The 21,307-nt window shown below is 38.7% G+C and overlaps 1 protein-coding gene across 1 annotated transcript in view; it reads left to right on the plus strand.

Moving 5' to 3' along the window:
• LOC142158677 (dynein axonemal heavy chain 5-like) overlaps nucleotides 1-21,307 on the plus strand; it is a 363,541-nt gene that overhangs the window by 316,094 nt on the left and 26,140 nt on the right. The window contains exon 74 of the mRNA XM_075212884.1: nucleotides 10,557-10,765. Within this exon, the coding sequence (XP_075068985.1) occupies nucleotides 10,557-10,765 (209 nt within the window). The remainder of the gene's footprint in view (nucleotides 1-10,556; nucleotides 10,766-21,307) is intronic.

Consider the following 21,307-nt stretch of genomic DNA (forward strand, 5'->3'; position numbering starts at 1 on the left):
CATTCACCTTCACCAGCAGGAACAGCAGCAGCATGTACACCACTACGTAACATTTGTCACAGGCAGGCCACTCTTTGTATCACCGGCTTCACTAACAGGCATACGGCTGACAATTTGTTACGCAAACTGAGAGATGTGATTGATGCATGGCTTATACCACTCGGACTCTCCCCAGGGTATGTCATTTCAGATAACGCCAACAATATAGTGCGAGCATTACAGCTGGGTGATTTCCAACATATTCCCTGTTTTGCTCACACCATCAACTTGGTGGTGCAGAGCTTCCTACGAAATAACCGTGAGGTGCAGGAGATGCTTTCGGTGGCCCGTAAAATTTCAGGCCATTTCAGGCATTCAGCCACAGCATGTAGGAGATTACAGCAGCTCCAAGAGCAGTTTAACTTGCCCTGCCACCAACTTAAGCAAGAGGTGGTAACTCGGTGGAATTCCACCCTGTACATGCTTCAGAGGATGGAGGAACAGCGCAAAGCCATCCAAGCATATTGCACAAGTCATGACATTGGGAAAGGAGGGGGGATGTATTTCACTCTTGCACAGTGGGGAATCCTTTCAGTGCTGTGCAAGGTGCTGAAACCATTTGAAGTTGTGACATGTGAGGTCAGTGCAGACTCTGCTAGTTTGAGCCAAGTCATTCCTTTAATTAGACTATTGGAAAAGCAGCTTGAGAAAATGAAGGAGGAGCTGAAAGCAAGCAATTCAGCAAAGTATGTTGGCCTTGTCGATCAAGTACTTAATTCGCTTCACAATGATCCTCGAGTTATTAAGATCTTGAACTCGGATCAGTACGTTTTGGCCACTGTGCTTGATCCAAGGTTTAAAACCTACATTGAGTCTTTACTTGTAAATGAGCGAGATGTGAACTTTTGCAAGGAGCTATTGCTCAGCAAGTTGGCCGCTGAACTGGGCCTCGGCTTGACGACGTGTCCTCCTTCACTTTCTCAAGCTGTTGCTCGTAAAAAATTAAATTTCCAAAAAAGAAGCAGGGAAGACACAGGGGGCAGACGAGAACAATTTAACATCTGGGCTGGTTTGAAGGATTTTTCAAAAAAAAGTGTCACTTTGCCCATAAGTCCATCCAATATGAGTATAAACATGCAAAGGATGGTGGAGGATTACTTTCAAGAGGTAGTTGATATGGAAATGTCAGACAGTCCCTTTCCTTACTGGGAAGAAAAGCAGGCCATTTGGAAACCCATGTACAAACTTGCTTTGCAATACCTAAGCTGCCCACCCTCCAGTGTGTACTCTGAACGAGTGTTCAGCACAGCAGGGAACTTAGTCAGTGATCGCCGTAGAAGGTTACTTCCCAAAAATGTGGAGAAAATGATGTTTATAAAAATGAACTACATCTTCCACGAGGAAGGCCTTCACCATCCAAGACATCCAAGCACTGACTGTTCTCTAATGGCGGATTCAAGCGGCGATGAATTGATAGTCTGTGATGATGACGTACACACTGATGAGGGTGAGGATGAAGCTGAAGATGATGCCGATAACATCTTTTTAAAACTTTCTATGTAAGTGTAGGGTGCAATCTACCCCCAAAGAGGAAAGGGACTTGTGGCATTTCCATATCACATACCATCTTGAAAGGCTGCTGTTAGGGCAATTTATCCTTAAGGGTAGGGTGTCATAGACAGAGTGACCCTAAACTGGCTTTGTCCATTTTTCATAATATTGTACAGTCTATAATGGCTGAATTTTTTAGTATTTTATACAAGTGGAGGGGGGCCTAGAGAGACAGAAACCAAACTGTCTTTCTCCATGTCAATTAATATTGTACAGTCTATAATGGCTGAATTTTTTAGTATTTTATACAAGTGGAGGGGGGCCTAGAGAGACAGAAACCAAACTGGCTTTCTCCATGTCAATTAATATTGTACAGTCTATAATGGCTGAATTTTTTAGTATTTTATACAAGTGGAGGGGGGCCTAGAGAGACAGAAACCAAACTGGCTTTCTCCATGTCAATTAATATTGTACAGTCTATAATGGCTGAATTTTTTGGTATTTTATACAAGTGGAGGGGGGCCTAGAGAGACAGAGTGACCCCAAACTGTCTTTCTCCATGTCAATTAATATTGTACAGTCTATAATGGCTGAATTTTTTAGTATTTTATACAAGTGGAGGGGGGCCTTGAGAGACAGAAACCAAACTGGCTTTCTCCATGTCAATTAATATTGTACAGTCTATAATGGCTGAATTTTTTAGTATTTTATACAAGTGGAGGGGGGCCTTGAGAGACAGAAACCAAACTGGCTTTCTCCATGTCAATTAATATTGTACAGTCTATAATGGCTGAATTGTTTGGTATTTTATACAAGTGGAGGGGGGCCTAGAGAGACAGAAACCAAACTGGCTTTCTCCATGTCAATTAATATTGTACAGTCTATAATGGCTGAATTTTTTGGTATTTTATACAAGTGGAGGGGGGCCTTGAGAGACAGAAACCAAACTGGCTTTTTCCATTTCTTTACATATTTAACTATAAGTGTAGGGTGTAATATACATTCAAGACGATGGCTGCATTGCCAATATGCATAGATGGAGAGGAAGACAATCTGTTTTGTGTGTAGAATAGGCCTACCAACGAAGAATTAAACTGTTTTTTTGGATGATTTATTACCTCAACAATTAGATTACTTGTCTCTAAAACAGTTGGAGCACTAAATTGGGTTAATTTAGGCCCAAAAACATGGATTTTCCCAAAAAATAGCAAAACAAAACCAAACAAAACCAAAACCAAAACCAAAACACGCAATGGCGGTTTTGCAAAACCAAAACCAAAACCAAAACACGACGGTAATCCAGATCTAAAACCGAATCCAAAACCAAAACACGGGGGTCAGTGACCATCTCTAGTCCAAACGTTCTTGTCCTTCTCTTTCTTTGGTCATTTGAAATTGCATTTCGCTGTTCCATTCCATAGCACTGACTCAAGCTGCAGGCATTGATAGATAACTGTAGTGACAGAATTCTCAGTTGCTCCAAATGTGGCTCAGCAGCTAACAGATGTACCTTTATGAAGAAAGCTTTAATGGTGTAGATGCCTATGAAAGTCATACTATAAAGAGGCTTTAAAATAAATTTGCATCAGTATATTTCAGTCACCTTCGCTTTGATCTTTTGGCTTTGTTAGTGTCTCACGCAGTTATTATGCTATACAAAGATGCACTCACTTCTGTTGTCAGAATATTTCTTAACACTTACTATTAATTGCCAAATGATGGAATAGCAGAATAACAGAATATTTAGAAATCCCATATATATCTATTATATAAGTGGGCTAATAGTCACCAACAAATACTATAGTTTTCTGCCTATAATTCTCTGTCCATTATTTGCACATATTTTGTTGAATTATGCACATTGTTCCATTATCATTGACTGCAAATATTTAGAGCACAATGTTTTACAGTCGTTTTTTGTTATCTGACAGACATCTCTTGCCAAAATTTAAGATTTTTGCATCAAACACAAAACCAATTTCAGCCCCTCACATTCCTAAACGGTTCATAAAATCAAGCATATAGCCATGCAATCTCCATAGGCAAACATTAGCAGTAGAATGGGTTATTCTGAAGAGTCAGTGCCTTTTTAACGTGGGAAGTAGAAACGTATGGGAGCAAAGGCAGTTCAGCCAAGCAAGCTCACAGGACGGGTCTGTCGAGCTCTGATGCGTGTAGAGCGTAAAAGCTATCAGTCCTTGGTTGAAACACTCACTATCAACTTTTTTTAACCAGCTCCAGAAGCATTGTACGCACAAGAACTGTTTGTCAGGAGCTCCTTGGACTGGTTTCCATGTCTAAGTAGCTACACACAATCCTCACATCAACATGTGCAATGGCAAATGTTAACTGGAGTGGTGTAAAGTACATCATTATTGGACTCTGGAGCAATGGATGTGTGTATGTATATATATATATATATATATATATATATATATATATATATATATATTGCAAAAAACAACAGATACCACGAGGGGGCGCAAAACCCAATACTGCAATATAAATATATGTACAGATAATAGTGCTTGGTATTCAAATGAAAAGATATACACAAAGTCCCATTAACAGGAGGCAGCCAGTCCCGAATCAGATGGTGAGTCTGGAAAATCTATAAAAAGGTAAAGAGAACAAGGCGCCACATAGTGTATTACCAAAAATAAAAATATTATTAATATAGAGAATAAACTGCAATCGATTATCAAAGAGGAGAATATTGAAGTGACTCTCAGATAGTGAAGTCAATGCAGTGCACATGCGATTAAAGTGATTCAATTCCCAAGTGCAATCACCACTAGTAAATAATCTGCGTACCAGATATATGACTTGACAGGCTTATCTGCAGAACTGTTGATATCTCTTAAATCTGCTATGGCTTCCAATATCAAGGAAACTTCTCCTATGCAGAACGATCATCGAGTACAGCAGGAACCTCGAATCATGAGCATGATAAAAAAAAGCTAAAATAGTGTAATACTGTATAGTACAAATTTATTAAAAAAGTAAGTATCACACTTACATAAAAACAATTGGATTATGCACATAAAGGTTTCTTTCAACGATATTCATCTGGAATACATAGATATTAGTAGCACTTGCAACACGCAATCCTTACTGTGTCTCCATGGCAACTTCACTAAAAAGCAAATTATCGTCCAATGTTCAAGAAATATATAGCCACAATGTCCAGATGAACTTGAAGTAACCTCAATAACCTCAACGTGTTTTGTCCTTTCGTGTGTATATATATATATATATATATATATATATATATATATATATATATATATATATATATATGTGTGTGTGTGTGATATATATATATATATATATATATATATATACATACATATATATATATATATATATATATATACATACATATATATATATATATAAAATGTGTGTGTGTATATATATATATTTGTATATATATATATTTATATATATATATATATATATATATATACGCACACACATATACATATATATATATATATATATATATATATATATACGCACACACATATACATATATATATATATACGCACACATATATATATATATATATATATATATATATATATATATATATATATATATATATATATATATATATATATATATATATAATGTGTGTGTATCTAATATATAAATGCTTAGTGGCGTCTGTGTGTGTGTGGAAAAAAAAAAACAAGTTGCAGCACCACCTGCTGGGCAGAGTTATACACTGACCTACTAAATTCTTAGTGTGTGTGGGAAAAATTTTTCAAAAAGGGCTGAAATTTGGTAGGGCTCAAACTCATTTTCGTGAGGTAATTTTACCTCATGAACACACATGTGTAGAGGCGTGCGTTAGTGTGTGTGTGTGTGTGTGTGTGGAAAAAACTATTTTCTCAGAAAGGGCTCATCCAATTGACCTGAAATTTGGTATACTGACATTATTTGACAAAAAAATTAAAAATAGTCAAGTCAGTTAACTTCCATCATCCACCCTTCCCCCCGTGGGAGGGGTAGTAAAGGCTAAATATACGAGTTGAGGGGTCAAACTCATTTTCGTGAGGTAATTTTACCTCATGAACACACATTAAAAAGGCCGCTTGCGTCGGGAACTAACGCTCTTCCCCTGAGGAGGCCTGGGCTAGGTCCAAATGCATGACAAGAACCTTTTTAAGACCTTAAGTAGCTTGATTTGACTAGAATGCATGAGTATCATGCACGGGTTAACTTGTGTATACAAATATATATATACAATATATATATATGTGTGTGTGTGTGTGTGTGTATGTATGTATATATATATATATATATATATATATATATATATATATATATACATATGTGTGTATATATGTGTATATATATATATATATATATATATATATATATATATATACATATGTGTGTGTATATATGTGTATGTATATATATATATATATATATATATATATATATATATATATATATATATATATATATAGCAAGCAAAAAGAGATATATATGATGGCGCTAATTACCACAGCGTAAATACAATTTGAATAAACAACTGGTATAGATAGTATATAAAGTCCAGTATTGAAGGATCAGTCCCATAAAACAACACTTAGCTCAGTTGAGAGCGGCAGCCTCAGGATACTTGTGGCCAGATGGTTAATCCGGATAACGAAAATACTGCAACAGAAAAAACAAGTAGGGCGCCCCAATGTGTAATATCACAAATATGGTGTTGGGAAGATGTAATAACTGCGTACCGTAAGGATGTATTCAGGAAGTAAAGGTCATATGGAGGTTTCCTCTTCAGAGGTAATCCCTCTCAGTCTCCATCAAACATAACGACAATGTAGAAAAAACAGAATAAAAAATAATATAGTGCAGTATTGTTATATATAAAAACTGCACCAGAAACCAGAGATAGTCCTTCACCAGGAGACAGAGTACTAAAACAGGTAGTATACCCAAAGGTGAAAAATGTAGCACACATGTGCAACATGCAACCCTAGGTAAATAAAAACTGCGTACCAGATAGTCACAAGACCATGAGCTTTCTTGGACCATATATAAGATCAAGCCATTCCTTTGTCACAACCTGGTCTCCGTTTTCCAGTCTTCCCCGCTCATCTGCAGGCATCTGCAGCCTCCTGATGGGGAAATGAAAAATACTGAATGTGTTTTTATTCACACTCTAACCATTGGCACCCTAGGCACCCGCCTAGATTTGCCTAATGCTAGCTTTAACCCTGCTCTCCCACAGCCTTAATTTGAATCTCCTATTTAGCACCAGCAATACCAAATAATAGTTTAACAAATGATGGTTTCAGATTACTACAAAATACCACCACTTTTATAGAATTACAGCAAAAAGGAAAAAAAGTGAAGGAAAGTCTACTACAAAATGGAAATTATACAGTGTGTTAATATTTAGCAAACAAGTTAAATCTGAAAATGTAAACTGTCTAACCTTTTTAAAACATTTTCTTACTACAAACTTTATTTAGAAATACTTCTAATTTAACATTTTTTTGAAATGATGACTGATTTAGCAACATTTGTGGAACACCAAACAAATCATGGAACTTTGGATTTTCAACCTATTCAGCTTTGGAAAAAAATAAAACACAGTATTTAATTTTATACTACTTTAATATTCATTCATATTCTACTCCACATTTATATAGAAAACTCCCAATGTTCTTTGCAAATTATCATATATCATTTAGAGATATGAAAGTATGACAAACTATATATAATTAGGTGTAATGAAACAAAATTAACACTACTTAGTGAATATGGTAAAGACATTCGCAATTGGACAAGTCCATAACTGACTTTCAACATTACCAAAGATCACATATCATGTGTGGGTGTTGATATGTGTCTTACGAGCATAAATACTTTGATAAAAATAAATAGAGGACTTATGACTAGATGGGCTGTCATCCAAACCCAAAAGTCCTAGCATGACTGCTGCGAGTTACAGTTAATTATTGTTTAAATTAAGCAGCTGAGAGATAGACTCGCAGACTTCTGAAAATAACAGTCTTCCTGTACATAGGATATTTTCAGCCTTCCAGTGGTCCCTTCCTATCTGCAATGTTACTGTGAGAAGGGAATATATATTGGGAGACTTTACATGGCACTCAGCCCACACAGGTTTGATTATTAGGAATGATAATTATCCTAAATAGTTTTTCATTGTCAGTAGAATGCCACATTACCATGTACACCAGTTTTACAATGCAAGCACAAGGTGATAATGTTGTAAAATGCAAGTGCTTAACATTTAAAACAGGTGCAGTATTTATAGTGTTGGCAGAAATGGCACAATTCCATCAAATAGCACTCTAACTTAAAACCTGAACCACCCCTACGAGAATTGCTTAAGACAGCCTGGGAGAGAGAACTTGGGATGCCGTGAACGATGAGGAATGGTCCTCCATTAAAAAACTTACCACCAAAGCCTCTATTAATGTGGAATCCATGAGAAGATCCACCGTAATTTATCCCTTGGCACATTCCTCCCTGTATAGTGGGACTGCCTCATCTTTCAGTGTTTTTTGGTACACCACTATTAACCCTATTGAGCAGGTCCCAGATGTCCAAATACCTAGTGATCCATCCACACTTCTCCTAAACAGGTCAGATCATGTATATTAGTACCTCTTCTGAAATGTTAATAGCCAGAGAGTGGAAAAGCCATCTTTCACCCTGTAGATCTACTCTGATAAACTGTATATGGCATGTTTCGTCCATAGATTTTATTACAGACTTAGTCAATAACTCCCTACCCAAATATCATAATGGTTCCAATTTCATAACTCCCCAACTCCAGGCATGATCTAAGCTTACACCATAAGGCCTCCTACCTCATTTCCACCCTTCCTCCGTTCTTCCTCTTTACCACCCTCCCCATCCCCACTCTATTTCCCCAGTAAGACTTGAAAACACTCTGCATTAATAAGTATTCAGAGGACATTGCTAACGGAAAACCATTTTTGCATAAGTCTCGAATGCACTGCTTAATTCTTTGAGCCGGTTTCTCACTCTGATATTATGTCCTTACTTACACTGTTGAATACACTGAATACTTTTTGTATGTATTTGAATGCTAATGTTACCATCTTATTTTTTCTCTTATGTATATGTTGCAGTGTTCAATAAAAAATTATTTTTTTTTAAAAGCAACCAGGTACAGTACTTTCCTAGCCTACCTTTACTTTTAAAGGCATATTACTATTTAAATCGGTGTTATATATAGTCAATATCAACAAGTACAGAAGGGAAACATATTAACCACATTTGACCACATATTAAATTTGTAGGACTGGATCACAAAACACCAAAAAATAATTTCCATAAAAATGTCCTTTACTAAGTGGTGGGGTGTGCCTATAAGGTAAGCAGGAGCAGAGGTCTTCAGCAGCAGGACTCATAAAGTAACTAACCAAGGGGACTTCTTGATGTCAGAGCATATATTAGTTGCATCTATGTTGTTAGTAGATCTAACAATGATTAAATGAAATCTGTGAAAACTGTATTTTGCTAATGATCCCCACTGCCGCATCTCTAGCCATGAAGAAGAAATCCCACCACCACCTGTATAAATGCTGCGTCTTAGCCATGACAGCATGGATTAGTTTAAAGTAAATGGCAGACCGGAAACTCTGATAATTGATCAACTACCATAGCTTATACTTTCAGCTGTATTTAAAATAATCAGTTGATCAGCACTTACTCTCAAACCTTTTCACAAATATAGTAAAGTACAGTGGGTTTTTGATCAGCTGAAAACAAAACTAACCATCTACAAGACCCATGATAAAAGATAAAAGTCCATTGGGGGACAAAAAAACGGCATTACATTTTAATAAAAGGGTGGAATAAAAAATCTGCAGTGGCCGGGGAAAATGACAAATTTGACGTGGTCAAAAATGATTAAAATTCTGAAAAAAAGTGTATTATGGGCAAGCTCCTCAGCACTGACTGTCTGAACACTTTCAACCAGAGACATGGAAATAGGGTCAAAACCCAGGGTTGACTGGTTGGAATCATAACTTGGCATCCAATCAAATGTATCATCATCATCAACATTTGTTTATATAGCGCCAGCATACTCCGTAGCGCATGGGTAATATGATAATTGCTTATGCACTGTTGCATTAATGCCAGTTTTTCCTTAGTAATATTATTGAGTGCACATCAATTCAGTTCTAAAGTTGTCGTGCATTTTTACATTTTGTAATGTGCAACAATGTGATGTGCAACAATGTTTTTTACCAATGTTTATTAATAGGACATCGATGTGTTACAAAAATGTGCTATATATAATACTGTATTATCATCCCAACCCAGGTCCTATTCCCCTTCTTCCAAGCATAGAATTTAATGCACATGAGTTTATTTTAAAAGAGTATATAGCATATCATCAGAAAAAAAACAAAACTTAAACTAAGATGTAAAGTTATCAACAAAATTAAGCAATTCAATTTGGGTGTAAATAATTGTGGTTGCACTTTTTGTGTGAAAGTATGTGGGAAAAATCATGGAAAGTTTATTTTTATCATTATTAACCCATAAAATAAAACATACATGTATGTATGTAAAATCAGTGGTCGAAGTGGAAATTTAGAAGTAGCTGTATGGAAAATTTCAGTGAATGGAATTTGATAGTTTTACAATGAAAGCAGTAGGAAAAGTGGTGGAATGGCAAACCACTGTATACCAACCCACTTTTATCACTGCATTACATTACCAAAACTACATTACCAAAAGAAAGCTATATCTGTCCTAAAAGTCAACATACAAATTTACTTGTGTGGATTAAAGAAATAAAAAAATATTCTCGGTGAAACTGGTAAATCACGAACATTTAAAAATTGGTCTTTTATAAAGCCGTGAAACTGACAGGATATGAAGGTGTTAAACATAATTTTACTCCGCTTTTACAGAATTAACCCAGTTATTTATTTACTTATTTGTCTCTACAAGGTGGAAGAAAAACCTTTCAATAATTTTTTTCCCTTTTCAGGAACAATCATTATGTCCGAAGACTTACGAGATGCTTTAGATAACATGTATGATGCCAGGATTCCGAAACTCTGGTATAAGATTTCCTGGGATTCTGCCACCTTAGGGTTTTGGTTTACAGAACTTTTGGAAAGAAATCAACAGTTCCGCAGCTGGTTGTTTGATGGCCGTCCCAATCAGTTCTGGATGACGGGATTTTTTAATCCACAGGTAAGATTATTTAAATGATTCTCTAGGTGCTGTCATTTTAATTTTTTTGGTTATTTGTGGACCTGTCATAACATAATAGTACAGCCTAAAAAAGGCTTAATTGCTATTTACAGGTAGATAAAATAAGCTCTTTGTCTGGTAATTCCTGCAGCTATTTAAGTTAAGAGTGATTTGAAGATCATGTGTCATTAACATCATCTGTGTTTTTAGACCTATTGAGTTGCCTGTTTTGAAAGTTTGAACAATTCCTATAGTATGCTAGGATCTGGCAGACACACCGGACTGAGTCATCGGTCTGTCCGGCTGCGAGTCTCAGTTGCATCAATAATGTAGCTTCAGATTGCTTCCTTGGTGATCAGCTTGTTTCATCACTGGGCACAGCCATATTGGAATCAGCTGTTTAATGTGTCCAATCATTCCATCTTAGATACAGCTGTCAATCATTCATTTAAGCTACTGCCATTGGATACCAGTGCTTAAAAATGTTTCCTTTTCCTGTTCCCTCTGCTGGTTGTAGTTATATGCTTGTCTGCTTGTCTGTACAGTCTCTGGATATTTTGGATTTTAACTTTTTATTTATTTATTTATTTATTTTTGTATTGCTTGTACTCTGCCTGCCCCAACCTTTGGATTGCATTTAGACTTTGCTCAAACTCTGCCTGTCTCAACCTTAGGACTCTATTATTGTCTTTGCTAGAGCGCAGGTGGCCCTGACTCTGATTTTGGATTTGACGTCTGTTGTAAACCATTCTTTCTGGACATTTGCTGGACAATGGTGCTTGATATCCCTGGGCCTCTCTGTATCAAATCCTAGCACTCCTGATACTTGTCAATCTAAGCCTTCACTACCCATAACTTGGGGACACCCACGTATTGGTGAGCAAATCACACTCTATAACAACATTGGCTGCTATAGATGAGGATCTCTGCAAGCAGGTTCTGCAGGTCTTAGAGTTGTCATAACAGTATCGTAACATAGTATGATGATGTCACCGAAAGTTTATCAGAAGCACACTGAGCATGCTTCTGCCAGTACATGGATTATTCTCTTTCTCATGAATATATTCATAGCTGTCCAGAACATTGTTAATTTCATGCATGTAAGATGGTTACTATTGAAGACACTATACATTTTACTCACAGTAACATGTTTAGCTATATTTTGTCTGTTCTTACAGCTGTGTTAGGTGCAGTTGTCTCTATGTCACATGTCTGCTTTAAGTGTGTAATAATATGTTTTCTGTGACATTTTTATTAGGGATGTGCACCGGCGACTTTTGAGGTCTCGTGTTTTGTGTTTTGGATCCGGATTTTCGTTATTTTTGAGGTTCGGATTTGTCTCGCAAAACACTTGACGAAAGGTCTCGGTTCGGATTTAAGGTATTGGATTCGGATTTTTTTTGAAAAAAACATAAAAAGTTTAAAAATCAAGTTTTTGGGCTTATTTTCACTCCTAGGCTATTATTAACCTCAATAACATTCAATAACAAGCATTTCCACTAATTTACAGTGTATTCTGAACACCTCACAATATAGTTATTAGTCCAAAACGTTGCAACAAGGTATCTTTCTGGACTGCGTAGAGGAGTGGGTCACCACAATATATATTAAAAACCCTGAACTTTTATGATTCGCACCAATAATTGTACCTGGACTGCGTAGAGGAGTGGGTCACCACAATATATTAAAAACCCTGAACTTTTATGAATCGCACCAATAAATGTACCTGGACTGCGTAGAGGAGTGGGTCACCACAATATATTAAAAACCCTGAACTTTTATGAATCGCACCAATAAATGTACCTGGACTGCGTAGAGGAGTGGGTCACCACAATATATTAAAAACCCTGAACTTTTATGAATCGCACCAATAAATGTACCTGGACTGCGTAGAGGAGTGGGTCACCACAATATATATAATAAGAAAACCATCAACTTGTTTGATTCGCACCAATAAATGTACCTGGACTGCGTAGAGGAGTGGGTCACCACAATATATTAAAAACCCTGAACTTTTATGAATCGCACCAATAAATGTACCTGGACTGCGTAGAGGAGTGGGTCACCACAATATCTTAAAAACCCTGAACTTTTATGAATCGCACCAATAAATGTACCTGGACTGCGTAGAGGAGTGGGTCACCACAATATATTAAAAACCCTGAACTTTTATGAATCGCACCAATAAATGTACCTGGACTGCGTAGAGGAGTGGGTCACCACAATATATATAATAAGAAAACCATCAACTTGTTTGATTCGCACCAATAAATGTACCTGGACTGCGTAGAGGAGTGGGTCACCACAATATATTAAAAACCCTGAACTTTTATGAATCGCACCAATAAATGTACCTGGACTGCGTAGAGGAGTGGGCACTGGGCACCACAATAAAATATATAAAAAACCTTCAACAGGTCTGCATTACACTACACATACGGCTGCTCCTCCATCCTCTCCATCATATACATGTTGGAGTTTTAGCGTGTGACAACCTCTTGTTTTTGATAATGTCAGTGCATTTTGAATATTTTTCAATTTGCCCCACACCACTGAATGTACTTTATCTATGATACGCATCTATCTATCTTGACTGCGTAGTGTGGTGGCCCCGGTACACAATTTGGTACCGAGGCCACAATAAAATAAATACACCCTCCACGTGTCAGAATTCCACCAAACAAGTATCTGGACTGCGTAGTGGGGTGGCCCCGGTACCCAACTTGATACCGGGGCCACAATAAAATAAATACACCCTCCACGTGTCAGAATTCCACCAAACAAGTATCTGGACTGCGTAGTGGGGTGGCCCCGGTACCCAACTTGATACCGGGGCCACAATAAAATAAATACACCCTCCACGTGTCAGAATTCCACCAAACAAGTATCTGGACTGCGTAGTGGGGTGGCCCCGGTACCCAACTTGATACCGGGGCCACAATAAAATAAATACACCCTCCACGTGTCAGAATTCCACCAAACAAGTATCTGGACTGCGTAGTGGGGTGGCCCCGGTACCCAACTTGATACCGGGGCCACAATAAAATAAATACACCCTCCACGTGTCAGAATTCCACCAAACAAGTATCTGGACTGCGTAGTGGGGTGGCCCCGGTACCCAACTTGATACCGGGGCCACAATAAAATAAATACACCCTCCACGTGTCAGAATTCCACCAAACAAGTATCTGGACTGCGTAGTGGGGTGGCCCCGGTACCCAACTTGATACCGGGGCCACAATACCTCCTCCAAACATGCTACAGACAATTCGTCATTGAGATCCCATTAAGTATGTTAAAGACAGACAGGGTCCAAGTGTTATTAGTTGACTTTGTAAAGAAAAAAACTGTCCCTGTTGCACATAGTCGTGCAATGAAGACTTACTTTTTCATTTAAAGGCACGATCTTTCAAGTGTAGTGTTTGTAAGTCTAAGTCATATTATACTTTTGGTAAAATTGGTTTTTTTTGTTCCTCTTTATGTTAATTAATTAGTAATAGAATTAAAGTAGGAAATAGAATTAAATAGAATTAAAGTAGGAAATAGAGTGGTATAGAGTTGTAGTGTGGTATAGATAGAGTGGTCCACACAATATAATAATAAAACCCTCAACTGGTCTGAATTCCACCAAACAAGTATCTTGACTGCGTAGTGTGGTGGCCCCGGTACACAATTTGGTACCGAGGCCACAATATAATTAAAAAACCCTCCACGTGTCGGAATTCCACCAAACAAGTATCTGGACTGCATAGTGGGGTGGCCCCGGTACCCAATTTGATACCGGGGCCACAATACCTCCTCAAAACATGCTCCAGACAATTCGTCATTGACAGACCCCAGACAGACAGGGTCGTAGTGTTATTGTTTGACTTTGTAAACCCAAAAAAATGTCCCTGTTGCACTTGCACATAGTCGTGCAATGAAGACTGACTTTTTCATTTAAAGGCACGATCTTTCAAGTGTAGTGTTTGTAAGTCTAAGTCATATTATACTTTTGGTAAAATTGGTTTTTTTTGTTCCTCTTTATGGTAATTAATTAGTAATAGAATTAAAGTAGGAAATAGAATTAAATAGAATTAAAGTAGGAAATAGAGTGGTATAGAGTTGTAGTGTGGTATAGATAGAGTGGTCCACACAATATAATAATAAAACCCTCAACTGGTCTGAATTCCACCAAACAAGTATCTTGACTGCGTAGTGTGGTGGCCCCGGTACACAATTTGGTACCGAGGCCACAATATAATTTAAAAACCCTCCACGTGTCGGAATTCCACCAAACAAGTATCTGGACTGCATAGTGGGGTGGCCCCGGTACCCAATTTGATACCGGGGCCACATTACCTCCTCCAATTTCCAAGTGTAGTGTTTATAACATCTTAACACTACACTAATTCTAGCACGTCAAAACCTCTTGTTTTAAATAATGACAGGGCATTTAACTTTTGATTTAATTTATTGAATTTGTTGGCATTTTCTTTTACTTTTTGAACATGGCAAACGACTGTTGAATGGTCACATAATGCCAAAAAAAAAGGTGCAAGATGGAATTGTCCTTGGGCCCTCCCACCCACCCTTATGTTGTTGAAATAGGACATGCACACTTTAACAAACCAATCATTTCAGCGACAGGGCCTACCAAACAACTGTGGCTGAAATGATTGGTTTGTTTGGGCCCCCACACCAATAAAACAATTCATCTCTCCCTGTACAAACTAAACAGGCTCTACTGAGGAAAGATGTCGTCCTTATCCTCAACCTCTGATTCCTCTCCCCCTACAGTGTGTACTTCCTCCTCCTCACACATTATCAATTCGTCCCCGCTGGACTCCACAACCACAGTCCCTCTGTACTGTCTGGAGGGCAGTGCTGTACTTCATTGAGGAATTGATTATTCATTTTTATAAACATCATTTTTTCAACGTTGTGAGGAAGCAACCTCCTTCGCCGCTCACTGACCAGGTTCCCCGCTGCACTAAAAACTCTTTCCGAGTACACACTGGAGGGGGGACAACTCAGTTAAAAAATAGAGCCAGTTTGTACAGGGGCTTCCAAACTGCCTTTTGGAGTTCTACCACGTCACTACCTCTAGTTAATTTAGATTGCAAGGCTTGTAAATATAAATACTTTGAAGATAAAAAAAAGCAGGCTGCACAGACTGTGGAGCTAGAAAGTGAAATTAAATGGACCACGTTACTTTGGTGGCTATCTATGCCCCCCCCCCCCCGCCCTACACTTGTAGTTGAATATAAATAAAGCAGCCTGCATAGACTGTAGAACTAGCAATTCAAATATACAAAGAAATGGACAAAGGCAGTTTGGTATCTGTCTGCATCAGATCCCCTCTCCACTAGGAGTAAAACAAAACTTTTCAGCCGTTATATAATCTAGAATATAAATAGAAATTGAGAAATGCAATTTGGTATCTGTCTGCATCATAATCATCAACATCCTCCTCAGCGCCAGCTACATCAATATCCTCCTCCCAGTGCACAACATTCACACCTTCATTAGCCAAATCTGTAACTGGACTGTGGGTGATCCTTCCAGCATATGCAGAGGGCGTGCTGCAAATGCTGGATGGAGTCACCTCTTCCCGTACAGTGATGGGAAGGTCAGGGTTCACAACCAACAACACCCTTGGACTCGCCTTGGGGATTTGTGATGTCATCTGTTTAGAAGGCAGAGTTCTTTGCTGTTTTGTTGTTGTTGCTGACAGCATAACTCTCTTAAATTTTTTGTAGGGGGGGGGAGGAGGGCTTTGATCCTTGGGTGAAGTTGGACCACTAGTCATGAACACGGGACAGGGCCTAAGCCGTTCCTTGCCACTACTTGTCGTAATTGGCATATTGCCAACTTTACGTTTCTCCTCAGATGATTTTAAGTTTCTTTTTTTGCTGTTTTTTGAGAACTTGGGCTTTTTGGATTTTACATGCCCTGTACTAGGAGATTGGGCATCGTGCTTGCCAGACGACGTTGATGGCATTTCATCGTCTATGTCATGACTAGTGGCAGCAGCTTCAGCATTAGGAGGAAGTGGGTCTTGATCTTTCCCTACTTTATCCTCCAAATTTTTGCTCTCCATTATATGTAGCACAAGATACTGCAGAATGTGTGAACTTGGTAATATTGCAGTACCAATGGACTTATAATGCTGGATTGGTTTTGCAAATTTGGTTATAATTATTATATATATTTTTTTTTTTTAAATTTTTTATTTTTTTTTACTTTTTTTTTATTTTTTACAAACTTGGGAATAATGGGGAAATAACTATGCCCTTAGAAGCACAGAGCACAGGACACAGCACCACTGGACTGAACAGGACACGGCACAGGACCCAGCAGCACTACGGAACTCAGCAGGACAGAGCACAGGACACAGCACCACTGGACTGATACTGCAGAATGTGTAAACTTTGTAATATTGCAGTACCACTGGACTTTTACTGCTGAATGTGTGAACTTGGTAATATTGCAGTACCAATGGACTTATAATGCTGGATTGGTTTTGCAAATTTGGTTATAATTATTATATTTTTTTTTTTTTTTTAATTTTTTATTTTTTTTTACTTTTTTTTTATTTTTTACAAACTTGGGAATAATGGGGAAATAACTATGCCCTTAGAAGCACAGAGCACAGGACACAGCACCACTGGACTGAACAGGACACGGCACAGGACCCAGCAGCACTACGGAACTCAGCAGGACAGAGCACAGGACACAGCACCACTGGACTGATACTGCAGAATGTGTAAACTTTGTAATATTGCAGTACCACTGGACTTTTACTGCTGAATGTGTGAACTTGGTAATATTGCAGTACCAATGGACTTATAATGCTGGATTGGTTTTGCAAATTTGGTTATAATTATTATATATTTTTTTTTTTTTTTAATTTTTTATTTTTTTTTACTTTTTTTTTATTTTTTACAAACTTGGGAATAATGGGGAAATAACTATGCCCTTAGAAGCACAGAGCACAGGACACAGCACCACTGGACTGAACAGGACACGGCACAGGACCCAGCAGCACTACGGAACTCAGCAGGACAGAGCACAGGACACAGCACCACTGGACTGATACTGCAGAATGTGTAAACTTTGTAATATTGCAGTACCACTGGACTTTTACTGCTGAATGTGTGAACTTGGTAATATTGCAGTACCAATGGACTTATAATGCTGGATTGGTTTTGCAAATTTGGTTATAATTATTATATATATTTTTTTTTTTTTAATTTTTTATTTTTTTTTACTTTTTTTTTATTTTTTACAAACTTGGGAATAATGGGGAAATAACTATGCCCTTAGAAGCACAGAGCACAGGACACAGCACCACTGGACTGAACAGGACACGGCACAGGACCCAGCAGCACTACGGAACTCAGCAGGACAGAGCACAGGACACAGCACCACTGGACTGATACTGCAGAATGTGTAAACTTTGTAATATTGCAGTACCACTGGACTTTTACTGCTGAATGTGTGAACTTGGTAATATTGCAGTACCAATGGGCTTATACTGCAGGATTGGTTGTGAAAATTTTGTGGTAATTAAAAAATATTAAAGTAGTTTTTGGTATTTTATAAAAAAAACTTTTTTTTATTTTTTTAAACACAGGGGAATATTGGGGAAATAACTATGCCCTTAGAAGCACAGAGCACAGGACACAGCACCACTGGACTGAACAGGACACAGCACAGGACCCAGCAGCACCACTGACCTCAGAAGGACAGAGCACAGCACACAGCACCACTGGACTGATACTGCAGAACACAGCACAGCACAGCACAGCACAGCACAGCACTAAACAGCACTAAACAGCACAGAACTAAACAGCACAGAACTAAACAGCACAGAGGACCACCTAACACACCCTCCCTCTACCCTGATCAATGCCCGAGTGAAGATGGCGGCGACTAGCGGGGAATTTATAGGATCCGAGTATCGCGAGATCCGACAACGGGATTATGAGTCAGAGCCTCAGTTTCACTTTTGAATTTGGCGCCAATACCCGGATCTGTCTCGGATCCGACTCGGATCCGCAACGTTCGGGTGGGCTCGGATTTCAGAAATCCGAGCGCGCTCATCCCTAATTTTTATACATATTTTGACGCCACTTCTGGCATGGGCACCCTTCTGGTGATGAACAACTTCTTGCTGTATAAACGGTACTTTTATTGTTCCATTGAGATAAAGCAGCATACAGTTCCGTCAGGATGACACCTGGAAACCTAACACTGATGCGACATACTCCTTCTGTCTATACGCCGGCCACTATCTGGCATCGTTCACACTGTACAAATGCACAATTCAGGTTTTTATACATGGCACTGCTCCGACAGCCCTAGCTTGATGGACAGGTAACACTTGCATTTAAAAAGCAGTTCTCTGCAGGTGTTACTCTTCACTACAGACACACCCTGTCAGCATTGCTGTTCGCTGCGGAAAAAGACACAAAATCATAGTACACTTGTTTATCTTTGAACAAGGTACACTGCTGTATAAATGTGTAATGTCTGCAGTCTTGCTCTGCAGACTGTTAGCTCAATATCTTATTTCTATCTGTAGTGAGCAGGGAGGATTTACAGTTATAAGGATTAACAAATAGCATACTTTTGGGGAATAAAGCATAATCATAACTGCATTGTTAATATTGTATATCAAATGAATCCATTTATAATTTGTGTTTCCCTGTAAGTTAAATGCATATGACTTCAAAACAGAGCCCTGCTCTCAAATAGCCTGTGTTTATTCGGTTCCTCTTCAGACCCCAGAACTATCAGATAACGGAGCAGCTTGAAAGGCCCCCCTGGGGTGAGTTACATCCTGGCATGGGAGAGTTTTTTGACACCTAGAGAGACACCAGGGAGCCACTCCTAGCTGGAGATCTTATATTTTATATAGACAAATATAATTCCATTTCCATAATACCCCTTACAATCAATATAATTAGTGCTCAAACACATATTCATAAATAGCATGATGAAAGACACAACATATGTCAAATAAAGCATTCTGTGACACAGAGAAGTTGAGGAAATGGGGATCAGCTCAACTAATACACGTGACATATCGGTATCTGGATAATTGTAAATCTGTATTGGATTCAGGGCTGGATTAAGGGAATGGAGGCCCCTGGGCTAAGGGGGCCTCCATTCCCCCGTGAGGGGCCCCCCCCCCCCATGATCGGAGCTGCCCGCGCCCCCCCCCCCCCCCCCCCGCCCCCCCTACCCGTGATCTGAGCTGCCCGTGCACTCCCCCCCCCCCCCCCGGCACTTACCTCCTTCTCCGGCGCACTGTACTCTCTTTACTGAGGAGATCTCGTGAGAGTGAGACTCACGAGATCTCCTCAGTAAGGAGACTACAGCGCACCGGAGAAGTACTGCAGGGAAAGTGCTCAGCAGCACTGATCGCGCCGGGGGCGCCCCCGCCCCGACCGATCAATACTGCTGCTGAGCACTTTCAAGGGCCCCCTGGATGCTATAGGCCCCTGGGATGTAGCCCAGTTAGCCCTATGGTTAATCCGGCCCTGATTGGATTTATTAACGATAAACTTTGGTTTATGTGACACTCCACAGGTATATTAGGTCACATTTTAGAATTGGGTATTAAATCAGAGAAGATGCAAATTGTGGTTGTAAATGGTGTCACAGGCCCCCTCTGGAAACCAAAACCCTGGAGGATGGTAAAGGTGTAAAAGTGTCCTTAAAAAAATTAGACCGGTTACAAAAAATTGTCAGTGTTTTGGGAAATCAATCAACATTGATAAGCTGACCATCTTCCAAGCCAATTTTCCTTGGCACAGGTTATACAACTCATTTGTAAGTTTATATTCTGAAATTTATCTTTAATTTTACATGTTTTGCTATGTATGTCATGTCATCTTAATTGTTTTTATAATCTGTTAGCATTGTACTTTTTGTATATTAAATTGAAAATGTAATAAGTACTGTCCTTATTGATCTAAACGAATCCATTAGCCTTTTATGAAGAATATATCTTGAACATGCTAACCATTTGAATGCTGAGGTGTGAATTATTAATATATTTGTATACCAAGCCTAGTGTGTGCCTGCATGTACTTTTGTGTCACAGAGCCTTGAGGTGTTAAGTGTGAACCCTTTGGTTACTAGTGTGTGCCTTGCTAACCTGTGTGTAACAAGGAGTGCTCATTGTGTGCCAGTGTGGGACAGTTTAAAGGGGTCCTATTACCCTTATTCAATAGGTGGTAGCAATACCAAAGTGGGTGAGCGCTGTTTGAGGCAATTTGGCAAATCTGTAACCTGTGCAATAGGTGAGAGGAAGATTGGGTGCTGGAATCGTATGTAACCTCATACAGAAAACACTGCAAAGTCCCGAGTGCACAGAGTGACTGTAGTTAGGAGAGGTTTCCTGACAAAATGGAAGTGATATATTGTTTGACTGTTTAAATACATGATAAGTTATTAAATCAAGGAGCTGATAGAGGTTGTCATCTCGGGACACTTTCTTAGATCACTCCCTTTGTCACAATATGTACAGTTGATTGTCACCGACACGCT

The sequence above is a fragment of the Mixophyes fleayi genome, chromosome 5 (assembly GCF_038048845.1).
Source record: "Mixophyes fleayi isolate aMixFle1 chromosome 5, aMixFle1.hap1, whole genome shotgun sequence".
Lineage (NCBI taxonomy): Eukaryota > Metazoa > Chordata > Amphibia > Anura > Limnodynastidae > Mixophyes > Mixophyes fleayi.